This window comes from Aphidius gifuensis, linkage group LG1 (genome assembly GCF_014905175.1).
Source record: "Aphidius gifuensis isolate YNYX2018 linkage group LG1, ASM1490517v1, whole genome shotgun sequence".
In the NCBI taxonomy this organism is placed as follows: Eukaryota; Metazoa; Arthropoda; class Insecta; order Hymenoptera; family Braconidae; genus Aphidius; species Aphidius gifuensis.
In genome coordinates this window covers 2,699,893-2,718,327 of record NC_057788.1, presented here as the reverse complement: position 1 = coordinate 2,718,327, position 18,435 = coordinate 2,699,893, and the positions used below count along the sequence as shown (strand labels likewise).

Here is an 18,435-nt window from a genome sequence, read left to right as displayed (position 1 = left end):
AAATTGTAATTAATATGTTTATTTAATTTTATTTTTTAGATGTTATATAGTGAAGAAATTACTGGATTTCCAGCTCAAAAAATACTCAATTTAAGATGTGAATTTTTTGGTCTTGCTGGACATTATGCATTGAGATTGAAACCAGCTGATGTAAATTCAACAGCACCAACAACAAGTGCATATATTAAAGTACGTTAATTAAAATTTGGCAAAAAATATATAAAGTTTTTAAAAATATTTAAAAAATGATATGTATTACAGGTTGAAACATCAAGTCAATATGTTTTTAATGTTCATGCAAGATCAGTATATCCATGTGATGGAAGTTCTGGTGGTTTATCAGTACTTTTTGAATATCCATCATGTCGTTTACAAGGTGATCGTGTTAGAGTTTATGGACGTCTTAGAGCAGATGTTGCATCAATGGCACCACCATCAACACTTCATTATGTTGCTGAACTTAAAGCACCACCTGGAAAACATACACTTACATTTGACTGTGAAATATTTACTGAGAAATTTGTTGAATATTGCTTTGTATATGTCAGTCAAGCAATTAATAATGCAATGGCTGAAGTTAGAGTTGATTGCATTCCAACATTTCCACTTCAAGGTAAATTAATTACCAATTAATTATTTTTATCACATATTAATTAATCATTTTTAGAAATTGAAAACAATATATAATCACTAAATTTATATTTTTATTTTAAAAATGAAAACTATATTAATTTTTTTTTCTATAAACTTAATTTCAATTTTAATTTATAATTTTATTATTTAAAATATCCTTTGTATTAAATATATTTAAAAGAGAAAATATTCTACTCAATTGCAAGTCATTTTCTTCAGCTATGAACAAAGTCACTATTCAATGACAAAGTGAAATTTATTTTTCATTTTTTTTTTCCTTTGATAAATCTTTTTCACTCTTACACACTGTGTCATACTCAATTATCTCACTTGTCCAACAATATTCCACCAACTTTTCAGTTTTCACAATCTACTTAATTAATTTATCACAAAGTATGTTAGACATCAACGTTAAAAGCTATCATATTTGTCATTTAATAAACAAAACTTTTTTAAAAAACTTTTTATCAATTTATTATTTCAGTATTATATTGTCATGTCGTATATTATTTATTATCAAAGTTGATCCTCATGATGATGAATAATATCTCTATATATATGTCAATGTTTACTTGAAGTAGAAAAATTACTTTCGTAACAAACACTCGAAGAGATTAGCCATCAAAGTTTATGCATTCATCAACAAAAAAAAAACAAGAAAATAAAAATTTTCATCGATTTTCGATATTCATAGAATAGCCTAGTAATTATCAATTAATAATCTTGAAATATAAAATTATATTTAAAAATATTTTTCATAAAATAATAATGATTATTAAAATTTATGAATTTTCAAATGAAAATTTAATTCATAGCTTTTTAATAGCTCTGTGTCTAAACATTGTAGCTGTATAATTTTACGGTACTGAGCTTTTTACTATGATAATATCGAGTTTATAAAATACCTGCAACAAGGCGTAATTATTTATCGTACAACAAGAATATTAATCAAATATATATTTGCGAATGGCAATGTATAGAGGCTATATAATAATACATTTTCAAAGTGGATACTGTTACCACATTAATTCAAACAACATATAGACTCAAACTGATATTTATCGTGTTTATTATTTTGCTATTATCAAGTTAATTTATAATGGCTTTTACTAAATAATATACTAGTTTTAAAAAATAAATAATGTTGATATTTTTTAACTTTTTTTTTTTACTTTTATTATAAATTAATTACAGTAATTTTATAATTTTATAAATAAATATTTGTCAATGTTTTTATTTTGAAAATTTGTATGATTGACAAGTAATTCTAGATGACAAAATGAACCAATTTAAAATTGGACAGTGTCAACAATTAGATAGAAATAAACACTGAGCTTTTTTTCCATCCCAAAGTCATAGGCTAATTTTATTATATTTTCATTTAAATTAGCCTCAATGCTTGGCTATTTTACACTGACACCTCGACTATATATCTACAAAGCACAAAGACTTTTTTTTTTTTTTTTTTCTTTATTTAGTTGTACATTTTTAGTTGTTTTTTTTTTGTTCAATTTTTTATTGTAGTTTTATGTGCACATCAGTGAGAACCTAGTTGAGGGTAAGCTATTGTTGAATAGAATAGAAAAAAAAATATAGTATTTTCTTGAAGGTTCTAAAGTGCTTTTGAATAGCATCACTGGAGGTCCATTTTTTTTCTTAGAATAAAAATGATGACAGGGGAAAGAAAAATATAAATAAAAACAATGAAATGGAATAAATTGTTTTTTTTTTAAAAAAGAATAAAATTGAAAATATGATGGTGTTGTTGTATGTTTATGTATGTTTTATTTTTTTTTATTACTATTTTACATTTAGATAATTTGCATCCACTTTTTTTTACAAAATATTCAAGAAATTTATTTAAATTTTAAACCAATATACCACTTGATCAAAAAAGAAAAAAAATTTCTTATTTATTCAAACAGATTTATTTGCATTTCTTTTTTTAATTAGTTTGTTTTTTTTTTTTTTTACTCTCTGATAATTTAATAAAATATATTATAGCTTTTTTTAGTAATTTTTATTTGTTAAACATTTTTTTTTAATGTTGGTTTTTAAATTTTATTATTTTTTATTTTATGTATTCAGTAAAGAAACGATCCCAAGAGTCCATTTTCAAGGGTTATCAAAAGAGCCAAGAGAAGCTATAAAAAATAAAAATAGTAAAAAGAACAATTTCAAGACGAGCTAAGATCATTCAGACATATGACTCTCTTTTAGCTTCAAGACCACACGGATGTGTCTTTTATCGGACCAAAGTAGCTTTTTCTATCATATATATTATTACTGAGATCTGTAAAAAAAAATGACTTATCGTCTGTTGAATTTACTTTGATCTTTGTCCATCACAAATCCTCAAGATAATCCTTAAATTTTATCAAGTTGAAGCCAAAGTAAACTTTTTATTTTCCCCACACACCCACTCATTTAAAAAGTAAAAAAAATGAAAATTAAAAAAAAATGTAACATTAATTAATATATAAATTGAATTTCATTGTAGAAAGTGATGCAGGAGGATGGGGTGAATGGAGTCAGTGGAGTCCATGTAGTTCAACATGCGTTGGTGGTGTTAAAAATCGTTATAGATTTTGTGATACACCACCACCTCGTTATGGTGCAAAATTTTGTGTTGGTGATGCCGTTGAAACAGAATCATGTGGTGGAATAAATAAAGTTGATTTAAATAGTAATTGGACAACTGATGATTGGGAATGTAATCATGGTAAAGGACTTGCTGCTGATAGACCAGAAGTTACTGCTGAAATTGGTACAAAATGTCGTTGTGGTTGTTTAATTAATATTAAAAATGATACATCTAGAAAAATACTTGCAGCAAGTACACAAGCTTGTCCTGGAAGATCATTTTGGCTTATTCAAGTAAGTAATATTAAAAATTTGAAATATTAATTCAATTTTATTTATTTATTTTTATTATCAACAGGCAGAACCAGATTACAATATTAAACTTCAATTTGATCAAACAAAATTTCCATGTAATGGTCAGTATGTTAGAGCACGTGATGGTGATTCATTGAGTGCCCAACTTTTAGCTGATATAAATATTGATAAAAATTCACCACAATCTGGTACAATTTATTCAACTGATTCGACAATTCTTCTTGAATTCTTCAGTGATGAAATAGTCGTTGCAAAAACATCATGTGTTGGTGGTTTTCTTGCTCATGCAACAGTATACAGTACGTATATTTTAATTAAATAAATAATTTAATTTTTATTATATTTTTAATTACTCAAGTATAATGGAAATTTGTAACATGATACGTTAATGGATATTTCACAGTGAAACCACAAGTTGAAAATACAACTGTAGAAACGACAATGCTCATTGGTCCAAAAGTTATGGCTGCTGCTGGAAGATGGGCAATGTTAATGTCACCAGCTCATCTTGTTGCTGCTTCACTATTAATTTTTATGTTTATTTTATCAATATTTCTTGCACTACAGTATGCTTTCAAATACAGAAAATATCAAGTTGCTGAAGATCTTGATAGTTTAACTGATAATTCTGGTATAATTATATTTTATTTAACAAAAACATTTACTATTAAATTTCATAAGCAATAGGTAATTATTGTTATTTGTTTTATTTAGTTTGTAGTGGCTCTATGCAAGGTCTAACAAGACGAGCAAGAGCATTATCATCATCAACATTGATATCCGAAGTTGTATCTCTCGTTCGTTTACCACGAAGAAATAATCCCTCTGGTCATGGAAGACTTGAAGAAACAACAGCAGATTTAGAAGATGGATATGAAAGCACTGAAACCCAAGCTGAGTAAGTTTTGTAATTATTAAAAAATACTATTAAATTTAATCTCCAAATAATGTAAAATTAAATTCCAAAAATTGAGATATTAAATTACATTGTTTTATGAAATTTAATAAAATTAAATTTGCATCAGTTTGAGTAATTAAACTTGATAATATTTTTCATAAATAGAGTAAAATTTCATTTATATAAATAATCAATTTTTACATATCAATTTGAATACATTTATAAAGTTATTTAAAATTTAAAAAAATTATTTGATTACTATATGAGTTTTTATAATAGGTGTGAAGATGAACAAAGCATAGAATCAATAATACCAATGCAAAAAGATAACGATGAAAATACATCACTAAAAACAATAATTGCAAGTGCAAAAAGTACTCCATCGAGAAGATCATCAACTTCAAGTACAATCACATCATCTGGCCAACCCGAGGTCAAGTACGCACGTCCAGTTAAGTAAGTTGACCTTGGGCATGTTTGTCTGATTGTATTTTATCTATTTAATTAAATTATTTTTAAATATACCAAACTTACAATTTAACTATATTAAAAAACAAAAAAAAAACAAATTAAAAGCTATACGAAATTATTTTTAAATTAAAAAAGAAAATCACAATATTTTCGTATATATCTGTTTTTAGTGCATTCATCAATGTTATTGCAATCTTCTCAAGAATTGCTGAATGGAGTTCAAATAAAGTAATGTTTTTTTTTTTTTTTTTTTTTTGTTTTTCGTAAACGACAAAAAAAACTTTTTTTTTTTTTTGCACGTTTATAAAAATTAGTTTTGTTTTTTCAATTTTCCATAAATATGTGCAAGCTAATTAGTGTCTTTTTTTTTTCTTTATAATATAATACATTATATTCTAGATAAAAAAAAAAAAAAACAAAATATTTTTTTAATTAGTTTACAGAGAGCATGGCACCATAGTTGTTTCACAAGTCATATAGACATTCGCAACATCATGCCATTGTTTTATTAAAACTTAATAATATTTTTTAAAATATTTAAAATTAATTATTATTTTTTAATAGTATATATATATTTACAATTAATTAAATTATTTTCTTATTTTTTAGGCTTCGCACGGTTGGGCCAATAAGTCCAGTTTCCGAGGAGGCATCAATATCAGAAGACAGCCGTCGATGTAGTACAGCGAGTGGCTCGACCAGCGGGAATAATGTAAGCGTCTCACCCCCAAAATCATCCATCCTGCAAGCAAAGGTAGTCCCATCCATTCTCATTATAAATGAGAAAAAAAAAACATGTACTTTTTTTTTTTTTTATATTTTATTTTATTGTCCAATTTATGCTGAACAAAACGCGGGATCCTTTAGTTCATTTTTAAATTTCATTTTTGAATAAAAATTAATTAATAATTTATTATTAAATAACAGTTGTATTATATAATTTTAATTTATACATTTTCAGAGTTTTTCACCAGCAAGTACATCATCAAATATATCAACACTTCGTTGTGGCAAAGAGACAAAAGATCGTCGTAATCGTGAAAGATTATTACAAGGACCAGGTTCAGAATTTAGTCTTGTTAATCAAGATACAGATCTTGAGTTAGATTATTATGATTATAATGTTGTTAATGCTGGTGCAGCACCAGGTTCATATCTTGGTATGGATCCAGCATTTCTTGTTTGGATACCACCTCTTGATCATGATGAAGATGGAATAATTGATGATATAAAAGAGGATCATCATTATGAAGAAATACCAGAACGTAAATGTGATGAAAGAAATTTAAAATTATCAATTGATAATCAAGGTGGTACATCATTAACACCAGCTGAATATAAACGTATGATATCAACAAAAACAGATGATTATAATTTATCAATTGAAAGTCCAATTGCATTGAGACGACTTGAACCTGGTGAAAGTAGATTACATGATGAAATTATAAATGAATATCGTGCTAGATTAAATGAAGGTTTACTTCCAATTCATCGAATACTTGAAGAATCACGTGTACGTGTTAGTGAAGAATCATTATCTAAAAATATTCATGATGAACAGCCAATAATTGATGTTATACCAAATCGTTTAATAATTGATGATGATAATAATAAATTTACACCAAAATTAACACGTGATCGTATTATTGAAGAACATGAAAGACCAAAAAGTGCAACAAATATTAATTATCAACGTTATAATTATCATGATGATGATAAACAACGTACACCAGCATCAATACGTAATAAATTACAAGAATTTAGTGATTCTTCATCAAAAACAAATAAATCATTAACAGATATTGCTAAAATTAATTTAACAGATTTAACAAAAGTTAGTTATAAAGTTTGTAAAAAAAATTATACATCAAATGATTATGAAGGTGATTATTGTGATGATAAAGATGAATTTATATTACCAAAATTAAATATTCAAAATATACAATGTCGTTTAAAAGATATGACTGATTTTAATACAACTGATATTAATAATATACAATTAAAAACTGAAAATATACAACTTAAAGAATTAAATAAAAATAAATATGAATCACCAATTAAAGTACATAATAAAACAAAAGATAAATTTATTAAAAAACAAATACAAAGTCCTGATTATGGTGTTGAAGTTGATAGTATTAAAAAAAATACAAGTGAATCATTTTATGATTTTATTGGTGATGATGATGATGGAGCTATTAAATTTGCTGATGATGATGATGATGATTATATTGATAATAAAATAACAGCATGTAATTGATGCTCGAAATTCAAAATACCAATTCATTATGAAAACAAAAAATATCTTTAATTGACCAATATGAAGAAAAATAAAATAAATAAAAAAATTATTAATAAATCATAATAGTGTATAAATTATGAAAGGGCGCATTAAGTGCAATATATATATATATAATGTATAAAAATCTTTTAATTGTTCAGAAACAAATAAAAATATAAAATCTAGTCGTATGGTGGCAAATAAAAAAATATTCAAAACAAAATTTAACCACTAATTTTAATGATTTAAAAAATGCAGTTTATTTAAAAATGAAATATTTCATATCAACTGCAAATAAAAAAAATATAATAATAATAATAATTACATGGATTTTATGTGAATGATAAAAAAAACAAAAAAAAAATAATTAAAGACTGTATTTTTCAATTATAATTTTAAAGCTTTTATTTGTAGAAAAAAAATACGAAATTTAAAAAATGTAAAATTATTAGTTGATTTAAATTAATTTTAATTTTGATGAATAATTATTAATAATTAAATAGAAAGAAAAAAAAATTAATTTTCACAATTCATAAGATCAAAATGTGTAGTGGATTAAATTTTCACAAGTCAAATGTTATTGTCAAATATTCTTCAATTAATCAAAGCACTTAAAAACAAAAAAAAAAGTAAATAAATATTATTGTAATATAAATGTATTTATTTATATTTTAATTTTTTTTCTAGTCAATTTTGATTGTAAAAAAAAAATCAAAATAATACACGTGATGATAAATATTAATTTTTCAAGCTCATAAAATTAATTTTTTATGTATTCATATAACATAATTAATTTATTATTATTTTTATTATTTTTTTTTATAGTTTAAATAGAAAAAATTGAAAAAAAAAAAAAAAAAAATGTTGAGAGGATCACTGACTGATAAACGATCAATTTTCAGCGTCACTATATAAATTCGCTCAAGTATATTATTTATTTAAACTTTTTTAAAATTACTATTATTTATTTTGTCATCAATAAATTATTTTAATCACTGTAATAAATTAATTATATAATTTTAACTGTGTATTTTGTAGTTGTTGATAAATAAAAAATTTACTAGACTGTAATTATTTTGATGATTATTTATTATCAATTTATATATTGTTTTTTTTTCATTCTATTATTAAATTTTTCTTATCATTTGTTTAATCCAATCGGCATACTCGTAAACTCGAGTATGAATAACAGGTTTATGAATGTCTATAGAAGCAATTGAGATAATTCCAATAACTGTTCTTGAAGACATGACAGGACTGCCACCATTACCCTGTAATTTATTTACATAAATTGATGATAATTAACATTGTCATATAGTTATAATTATTTATTAAATTTTATTAATTACTAATGTAACTCCAGTGTTGGGTAAAACTGGTAATAAACAGTATTGTGTTGAAAAAACATTGTTATGATATTTGTCTCTGCAACTTTTTGGTGTAATTACTTTGACATCAAGACGTTGAAGATATCTTGTCATGATATTAGTTACTGGATTTATTCCCCAACCAGTTATAAAATATTTACTTGAGATTCTACCACGTACTGGAATAGATGCTGTTTGAATTAATGCATCAACCAAAACTATTGGTGACTCCACCTTAAGAATAGCTAATTAAAATAAATTTATTAATTTATAAATTTAAATATTTATTTGATGTATTATTACCAATATCATTGATCCAATTTTTAAGTGGATTATATTCTTCATGACAAATTATATTTGCTACTTGATGAATTTCAAAATGATAAGGTGATTCACCAATTAAAAGATCATTTGATCCAACCAATACTTGAAGATTACCATAAAATACATTTTTTTTAGCTGAAATACAACTTTCAGCTGTTAGTATATGTTCATAGGAAATAATTACACCACCGCATATGTGATGATTTTTATATTGTATTGATACTTGATATGGATGTTTATGAATACCAACTGTTTGTCCTCCGTAAATTTTTTTTGCTGAATTTCCATCGACAACTGATGGAGGCAGAAAACAATAAATAATAAAAATTTCGTCAAACAGATTAATTACATTTCTTTTACTTAATTGAATAAATAATTTATAAAAGAACTTACCGGAAATTAAAATATTTATACATGTTATCAAATTTATTATCATAAACATACGCATTGTTATTAATTTAGTTGTTGAAATGAATTGATTTAGAACAAGTGTATCTGATTCAAGTTTAATTTCAATTTTTATACTCTACTTTTTTTATTTATCTATGTTTGAGTAATCAAATTAAATTCTTCTTCGCAAGGTCTCTCGTCTTCTTGCTTCTTCGTATTAAATTTTCAAATATACGCATGATTTCTTATCAAGTTTTATTTACACTTATTTCAAACATAAATCTTTATATTATAAATTATTAAATTCCGCAGAAATAAAATAAATTATTTAATCCTTCAAAAAGACTTAACGACTTTTATCTCTTTTTGTAAAAAATTCAGATATGATTTCTTATCAAATTTGTTTCAAAACACATTAATAATCAAATATTACAAATTATAAGACAAACAAAAAAAAGTATGTCATTTAATTTATATTTATTTAAAAAAAAATTGTTTATTCATATTTCTTTTCCTTCAAAAATGTGATTATTTTTTTTTTTTTTTTGTTATTTTTCGAACAAGAAATATCAATAAATTTTTAATAAATAATTATTTTAAAGACATCAAATAACATACAAATTTATGAATTAAATATATATTTATTAAACATACAATATTTCTTCAAAAATATTCATGATTTACATTTTTAAATTCTTAAAAATACTATTTTACTTATAATATTAACGAAAATAATTTTTAAAAAACAATAAACTTGGACATACAAATAACTTATAGAATATATATTAACACTCTATAAATTCCCTGATGAAATATATATTAAGAGTTAACAACAAAGTACGAAAACATGATGAATTTTGTTTTTTTTTTTTTTAAATTTCTTATACGAAAAAAATGCAATATACCAGATAGACACATGTTAGATTAAATTAGTAATAATTAAATGTTAATTATAATGAAAAGATTGATACTGTTAATGCAAGTATCAATGACATTTTATCATAACAACCGAGTATTAATATATAATAATGAATAGCGATAATTGATTAATCAACTTTTTATGAGTACAGTGTTTTTTCCACCCACTCTTCCATTGTAAAAGTTGCTGAATTAGTATGATCAGGATCTCGTTCACGAAAGATGTCTGCAACATAAAAGCAGTTTAATCTTTTTGTTATTATTAATATGAAATGATTAAAATAGTATTAATTATTATTTATTTAATAAATAATAGTGTTATTTTGTAAATGAATAATAATTATTTACTTGTTTTTTTTTATATTATTCATAATTTTTTTTTAATAATCAGCAAAGGCTTCATCTCCATCGAATTCAAAGTCATTCTTACCAATCATTGTTTTTATTCTAACAGCACACATAATAAAATCATCAAAATGTATTAAACCTTCTTTTGTTCCATATCTATGAACAAGAATATTTAGAACATGATTGTTTAATCTGTATCCAGCACTATAAAGAGCATCTCTTAATTGAAATGATTTCAAATAACCATTACTATCTTTATCATAGATTTTAAATACTGCCTGAAATAATTAATATAATTTAATAACATAAAAAATTTATTATAAATATATTATAATATTTAAATATTAACCCTCCAGTTTCTAATGTCACTCCACAATGTTTTAAATTCTTCAAAACCAAGTTTTCCAGAATGATCAGTATCCATCATTGCCACCATGCTACGACAAATATCCTTGCTAAATCCTTCATTATGCATTTCTAAAAATAACACAATTAAATTAGATAAATTTTATTTAAAATAATTAGCTAAAACAATTTAAAAAAAAATAAAACAAACACACGAACAATTATTATTAGTTTAAGCAAGTTGGTCACTGTGACAACAAATACATTATGATGATAAAAAATATATACACAATAATAGGTTTTTAATATAGATAATAATATAATACATGAGATGCTGATGATGTTGAGTGTCTTACCTACAACGTTATCAGTTTTATTAAATTGCTCATTATTGCATATAATACCACACAGTATTGAGATGAGTGTATCGATGAGTGAGCCATTTTCTGGATTATCTGGAGCTGTATGACGTGCCTCGGTAGGTTGTGAGGAAGATGGAAGGTCTAACCATCAACAATATACACTAAATGTTAACTAATTTATATTTGCACACATGCAGATCAATAATTATTTCAATAATAAAATTTAAATTAATATAATTAATTTATATCATAACTAATATTTTATAAAATAGTTAATAGATCCAGCAAGCGTGCAAATTATTATGAATTGAAAAAAAAAAAAAGACAAATGATACCTTCACCACAAATAATAACAATAATAAAATAATTTAAATTAAAAACTAATAAAAGCAATGAATACAACAGCCAAGTAACCAACTAAAATTTTTAATTAAATTAACTAATAAAATTAAAATAATAATAAACTTAAATATTTTTAATTATTAATTATTAAATCTATATAATATCGTACCGACTCGCATGGCATAATCAAGAATTTCTTTCAACTCCATCCAGTCTACTTCCATATCATCACCAGCAAGTTTTCTAAAGAAATCACGAACTTTATCCTCGTCACGATTTGGCTCTGGTTGTTCACGAACCTGATAAATAATAATAAAATATTTATAAGCTTATAATTTTTATTCTGTAAAATAAATTTTAATTATTGAAAAATTTATATTATTATTGTTATTTAATTTAATGCCAAGCCTATGAAATGTTTTCATTATTCTGAGTATACCTGTGATAATTAATACTCATCGTTTTTTTTTTTTTTTTGACCTTGACTAAACGCAAAAGTAAAAGTATATTTATCTTTGTTTTTAATCTGAGGGTAATTGATATTGTAATGTAATAAATGACGTAGTTAATAATTGCTGACTCAACATACCCTGTCATCAATTTCACCAACACCAACATTATCATCATTTTCCCTGAATAAATAAAATAAATTAAAAATTAAATATAATTTATTTGATTAAAATATTGAAATAAAATAATTTACTTACTCCATGTTATTTTTATTTTCTGAAAATATACGAAGAAGAAATTCTCCTTCTTCATTTGGATCAAATGTACTTGGTACAATGCAATATGAACCAGGTGGAAGTTTAAAACGACAACTAACTTCACGAAGATTAATAAATGATGGTGATCTTGCAACAGATGCATTGTATTTAAAAAATTTAATATCCAATGGTTTTGGTAAACGATCAGGATGATCCAGCTAATTTAAAACAAAATAAATAAATAATTTTGTCATTGATGATTAAAATATATGTATATAATAAACAAAACATACATGATAAATTGCAAATCCAATTGTCAAACAATCAGCTCCCATTCTTCTTTGAGCTCTTCTATTTTTTTGCATAAGAGCAACAATAACAGTACACTTGTCATCATCCTCATCTGGATATTCAAGTGTAATACGATACTGTGGATTATGACAAAATGTTTCCAAAAAATTTCTACAACCACCAGCAGTAACACCCCTAACCCATTCACCCTCAAATACACTCATTTCCCATCTTTTTTTACCAGCAGTTAAATCATCCTCAGTCAATGAGTCTGGATTTAAATTACAAATTTCTAAATTTGTAAAAAAATTTTTAAAATCTTGTAATGACATCCAAAATTCACCATCAATATCAAATGTTAAACCAAGTTCTTCTTTTTCATCATCTGGTATAAGTCTCCATTCTCGTGATTGATCACTCCATGGTCCATTCCATTCAGCCTCATTACCCCATGGATTTCTTAAACGTAAAAGTGGTATTTGACCACCCTTTGGATGATTTGGTGTTTCAATAGTAACATATTTAACACGAGTTATACTGTATGCATGTCCTCGTATTAAACCTTGTGGTGTTTCAGCTTCTAAAATATTTGGATCTGGTTCAATTGAACATCCCATCATTGAATTTCTTTCATATGCTTTTAATAATATACTAAATAAATTTGATGGTGTTTCTTCCATTTGATACATTTCTGTAACACCACCAGTAAAATCTTCCATTGCTTCACATGTTGTACCACCTTTTAATGCTTCATAAGAACCATGAAGTTTAGCATATGCTTTTTCCAATAATGCACTATTTAAATTTAATTTAAATTATTTAAAAATAATCAATCAATACTTATATATATTAATAAATAAATAATAATATTTTACCTCCAAAATTCACTCTTTTCAGCTGAATGTAAGTACATTAATTCACCATTGTAAGTTGGTAAACGATCATCAATAACAACATCTACCCATCTACCATACTGCCAAAATCTATTTGAATATAAATCGAAAAACAATTAAACAAATGTTTCATTTAATATAATATTATATTATAATATTACCTGAAGTGAAATATCCCAGCATAGTTATCATCAAAATCTTGATCTTCAGGTACAACTTGAAAAAATAAATGCTGATACATGGTGAGATTAGCAACAGCTGCTAATAACCAACAATCACCAAGTTCACCTTGTTGTACATCAAATCTTGAAAATCCTTCAACAAATAATTGTGGATTAGCAGCAATTTCCATTGGTCTTTTCCATTCTATATAACGATCTGGTCGTCTTGAATAAAACAATGATGAATCATTTGCTGGAAATTCTGGATCTTCAAAGAGATATCCACCAGATAGACATTCTTGACGTAGTTGATTAAAATCCTGAATAGATCCAGGAGCTCGTAGACCAGATCCTTTTTCTCCCAGCTGAAATATTAATTTTTAAATTATAAATACATATGTTAAAAGAGTATTTTTAATTTTTTATAGATATAACAAGTTACGTTGAAGCAAGATTTTCCAATATAATTTGTAAATGATCGACAAGCTTTGTCATTATAACTGGGTGATATTTTAAAAGGTAATGTAACAGATGGTCTAATTGGTGGACGAGCTTTAATTCTACTATATGATCCACTTCTAGGTAAATATTCATCAGTCAATGAACATTTTGTTTGTGTTATTTCAATTGTTGCAATTCCTTTTTTCATATAATTATCATAACGACTACTGTATGTACTCAAAGACATGATAATTAACTCGAAACTATCAAATAAAATTATTGCAAACAACTTGTAATATTCAAACAAAATAAATAAAAAATCTTAATTATATTTCAGCCTCTACAACAAGCTGCTAAAATCAACTGATGAATAATTTTATTTGTTAAATTATAAAATAAAGTCATTATAAAATTCTAATAATCACAATAATAAATTAGGACATTTTTGATAAAAAAGCAACGGATATATAAAAATAGAGCCAATACTAATCTATTGTTAAAAATATATTTTTTTTCCTTCTAATAGATTATCTTGTGTTTTATTTTAATAACATAATTAAAATTATTAAAAATAAATCTAAAATAAAAATTAAATTACTATTTATAATAAGAAAAATTTAGTTAATAATAAAGTTACATTTATTGCATGATCATAATAATAGTTTTAGGTAGAAAAAAAAAAAAAAAAATGATAACAAATATTGACACAAGAAATTTCGAAATTAAGAGATATATTTTGTTGTCATTTTAAAGCTAGACCATAACAATAAAATTAAAGGTTATGTAACATTTTTAAAGTATAAATTTGACATTAATAATCATACCACTTTAATTGCAAATAATGATGGTAATGTACGTTTAGAAACACATTCTGATTTAACAAAAACATCATCACCAGGATCAGCAGGTTGTGTTGCTTGTTCATTCCATCCATAGCCACAAGGCTGAGGATAATTACCATAGTAACTCATGATAAAATATAATACAAATTCACCTTATTTACAGATATCAAAATAATATTTAATAATCAAAATAATCAATGTTTATCAACACAATGATAAGTATAATTAATTTTTAAAGTAAATAACAGGTGATGAACTGAGTTTATTTATTTTTAGTTTCTTCTCACTCAAATAGAACCGACTGAATTCACTGGATTGAGACTTGACTGCTGTTGCTGTATGAACTAGTCAATAAATATTATGATTCATCATCATCATCATATCAAATTTTATACAAGTATTGTGTGAGCCGTGAGGTAAATTGAGGTGTGTATAGTACATGTATATACGTGACTTTCATATATATCAATAGATTCCATTTAATCACATGATGAATCCAAGAAATGTTAAATAAATAAATATTTTATTTGTCAATGAACAATGAATTCCAAGTGTACATAATCATCATTATTATTTTATTGACACTATTTATATATTTTAAAAATAAAAATTAATAGTTAATTTAAAATTAATATTTTATATAAAAATAAATTTAAAGATAATATGAAAAATCAGGTTTTATATTTGTAATTAAAATATTTTTTAAATAATTTTTATTTCAACTTTTTAAAATCTATTTTCGGTTGGTATTTTTTTTTTTTTTTTTAATTAATGAAATGGATGAATGAACGAGTTCAAGGTAAACTTCAAGTTAATTTATGGCTTTTTATGGTTGTCGTTCGCGAAATTGTTGAAGGTATTTTTTGGACAAACAACCTGGACCAAAAAAAAATTGAGTAAAGAAAATTATATAACGAAATAATCATAATTATTATTGAATTTATAGAAAAATTTGAACCTGGTTTGATGGCTCATAGTCTATTTCACTCGGTTCAAGGTCTAGGAATTTTGTTTTTTTAAATCGTTTGAAAACATTATACAAAGTTCAATGAAATTAGAATTTGACCTTGAAAAAATAAATCAATTAAATTTATTATTATTTTTATATAATTTTTTTCTATATTGTTTGTATTAGAATAATGTTTAGAATGTCTCTTTGTGAGATGAATAATTCAACGACAAAGACACATTATTTGAATTTTTTTTTTTGGTGATTAACTGTTCTGCTACCTTATTTTAACCTTCTGTTATATTTCCTGTTCTTTTATTATAGTTTATTTTATCATTTATTTTTGAATATTATCTCAGTCATGATTAATTTATTTATTATCAAATATTTTTTCACAATTTATTTTTTTTTATTTTAACTGAATAGTTTAAACGAGTTGTTACGTTATTGCTGCCAGTTTGTCGTAACAAAAAAAAAAGATAATTATTATTGGGTTTATTATTATGACGAGGTCATGGACAACTCATATTGCACTAAATAAACGATAAAGAAAAATGAAAAAAAAAAAAATAATAAATAAAACAATAACATTGAGAAAAGAATTATACAAATAAAAAGAGAAAAATTTTTTTCTTTATTTTAATTTATTGTTGACAAAATAATTATTTATTTATTTATTTATTAAAAAAAAAATTTTTCATTTTAAAATGCTCTATGCTCATAAAGTTAACAAATAATGAAAAATAATTTAAATCACTCACTTAAAATCACTTGACAACAACTAATCAACAGAAAAAAAAAAACAAAGAATTGAAATATTTCTATTGATTGTTGTATTATTATTTTTGATAATTAAAAATGATAATTTTATGGCGATATAACTTGCTCGATGGTTCGTTAAACACTGCAGATATTTGGAAGAAACAACGCCTGTCATGCCAACAACAAACTACATGTAAAAGAATGAACCAGTTTTAGTAACACGATATAAAATATTTCTACGAAATACGTACAGTAATAAAACACAGTGTTAATGTCTAAATGTACAAAAGTAAATTTGTATTACAAATAAAATAAATAAATAAATAAAAATGACTAAATTCGTTGTGATAAAATACACAAAGACACATGTCACATTTTTGCAATATGATAAGAGACTTTTTTGCGGTTGCGTCGTAGAAATCGATTCAATCAAATAAAAAACATTTATATCTAATTCAAGGTTATACTATTAAATTATTATTATATTTTTTATAATTATTTATTAACTAATTTTGTTTATAAAATTTATTTTTTCAACACAACTTTCATGTATATTAGTTTTTTATATTTTTTAAATTTTATAAAAATAGATGTTCTGTTTTTTTTTAAAAGGTTGATGAACCATGAAGATATTACTATTATTTTTACAAGTAAAAAATAAAATTTAATGATATTTTTAAAAAATATTATTAAATTTAAAAACCAAAAAATTTCATTTTGAAATAATTTTGTGTTTTTTATATATTTTTTCAATTATCATAATTGTTTTGATTGAAAATATTGTAACATAAAATATATCGAAACAAAAATATGATTAAACTTTAAAAATTTGATTTGAAAATATACTGGCAATGAGCCATAAATTCATGGAATAATATTGATTAATAATAAAAAAAATAACTTGATTTTTTTTCCATACCTTGAATATAATATTTGCAGGATGATGAACATCACCAGAACCTGATAGACCACCTCGTAATTGTCGAGAAAGAAGATTATATCGTCCACGTGTTGTCCAAGTTTGTTGAGATAAATCTATTAAATTTGGATCTCTGGTAAACATATTAAATAATAATCATTAAATAATTTTATAAAAAAAAAAAAACTAATAAATCAAAAATAAGCTTATAAGCTCTATATTTTAAACTTTAAAATTTTTATTTTTTCAAAAAATTTATGCATATAACATGTGATAAATAAAAAATGAAAAATCGAAATTTTTTCTGTCCAGTTATACAGTATTAACAATCGAATAAAAAATAATTTATTATTCTATATGAGATAATAACTAAAAAATAATAAAATAGAAAAAAAAAAAAATACATTTTAATTAAGAAAAATTAAATAGAATAAATAATTTGTAAATAGAAATTTTTTTTTTTTATACCCTTTTAAAAATTTTTCAGTCTTGATGTGTCCATTGTGATCAGAGACAGCTCTTACATAATAATACGTATAATTTGGCATGGTTTGTTATTAAAACAAATACCAATTTTTTTTAGTAAATATATCAAGATAAGACAGATCAACTTCACAGAGTAAACTATATTGTCAAATTTATTGTAAGCAAGGCCAACTAGTCTCTCCCTCACGACCAACTTGGCATGTATATATTTAGCCAAAAAAATACCATTAAAAATAATTAAAAATACATATATCCAAGTATGCCTACTCATGTCAACACATTACATATAAATCAAGTTATTTTTTGTTAATTAAAATATATTTTAAATATAAAAAAATTAATAATTTATTGTAATTTTTAATATTAAAGTGAAAAATAAGAAGAAAATTAAATTTAAAAATACTATT

The 18,435-nt window shown here is 23.8% G+C and overlaps 3 protein-coding genes across 11 annotated transcripts in view; 1 reads left to right on the top strand and 2 right to left on the bottom strand.

The window, feature by feature from the left end:
* LOC122860928 overlaps nt 1-8,252 on the top strand; it is a 40,813-nt gene extending 32,561 nt beyond the window's left edge. The window contains exons 7-15 of one of the 2 annotated variants that reach the window (XM_044165008.1): nt 40-189; nt 262-613; nt 3,134-3,510; nt 3,575-3,830; nt 3,935-4,162; nt 4,246-4,429; nt 4,709-4,885; nt 5,510-5,612; nt 5,862-8,252. In XM_044165008.1, the coding sequence (XP_044020943.1) occupies nt 40-189; nt 262-613; nt 3,134-3,510; nt 3,575-3,830; nt 3,935-4,162; nt 4,246-4,429; nt 4,709-4,885; nt 5,510-5,612; nt 5,862-7,160 (3,126 nt within the window). In that variant the 3' untranslated portion in view covers nt 7,161-8,252. Of the gene's footprint in view, nt 1-39; nt 190-261; nt 614-3,133; nt 3,511-3,574; nt 3,831-3,934; nt 4,163-4,245; nt 4,430-4,708; nt 4,886-5,509; nt 5,655-5,861 lie in introns of both variants that reach the window. The other variant, XM_044165007.1, reaches the window with a different exon arrangement.
* Nucleotides 8,253-8,308: 56 nt separating this feature from the next.
* On the bottom strand, nt 8,309-9,320 carry LOC122847844 (trypsin-4-like). The gene is made up of 4 exons (XM_044145701.1): nt 9,317-9,320; nt 8,852-9,166; nt 8,531-8,793; nt 8,309-8,452 (listed from the first exon to the last, which is right to left on the bottom strand). The coding sequence occupies exons 1-4, from the start codon at nt 9,318-9,320 to the stop codon at nt 8,309-8,311; spliced, it is 726 nt and encodes a 241-aa protein (XP_044001636.1).
* Nucleotides 9,321-9,875: 555 nt separating this feature from the next.
* On the bottom strand, nt 9,876-18,173 carry LOC122860927 (calpain-A). 8 transcript variants are annotated; one of them, XM_044164998.1, is made up of 12 exons: nt 18,011-18,173; nt 17,543-17,675; nt 13,630-13,994; nt 13,451-13,558; nt 12,578-13,370; nt 12,285-12,502; nt 12,167-12,209; nt 11,747-11,876; nt 11,230-11,376; nt 10,878-11,005; nt 10,611-10,806; nt 9,884-10,406 (listed from the first exon to the last, which is right to left on the bottom strand). In XM_044164998.1, the coding sequence occupies exons 1-12, from the start codon at nt 18,088-18,090 to the stop codon at nt 10,321-10,323; spliced, it is 2,427 nt and encodes an 808-aa protein (XP_044020933.1). In that variant the 5' UTR covers nt 18,091-18,173; the 3' UTR covers nt 9,884-10,320. The 8 variants fall into 8 exon arrangements, with proteins under 8 accessions (XP_044020938.1, XP_044020940.1, XP_044020933.1 ...); XM_044164999.1 differs by having other exon boundaries at nt 10,022-10,406; nt 10,529-10,806; XM_044165003.1 differs by lacking the exon at nt 11,230-11,376 and having other exon boundaries at nt 9,876-10,406; nt 18,011-18,172.
* Between the last annotated feature and the right edge of the window lie 262 nt (nt 18,174-18,435).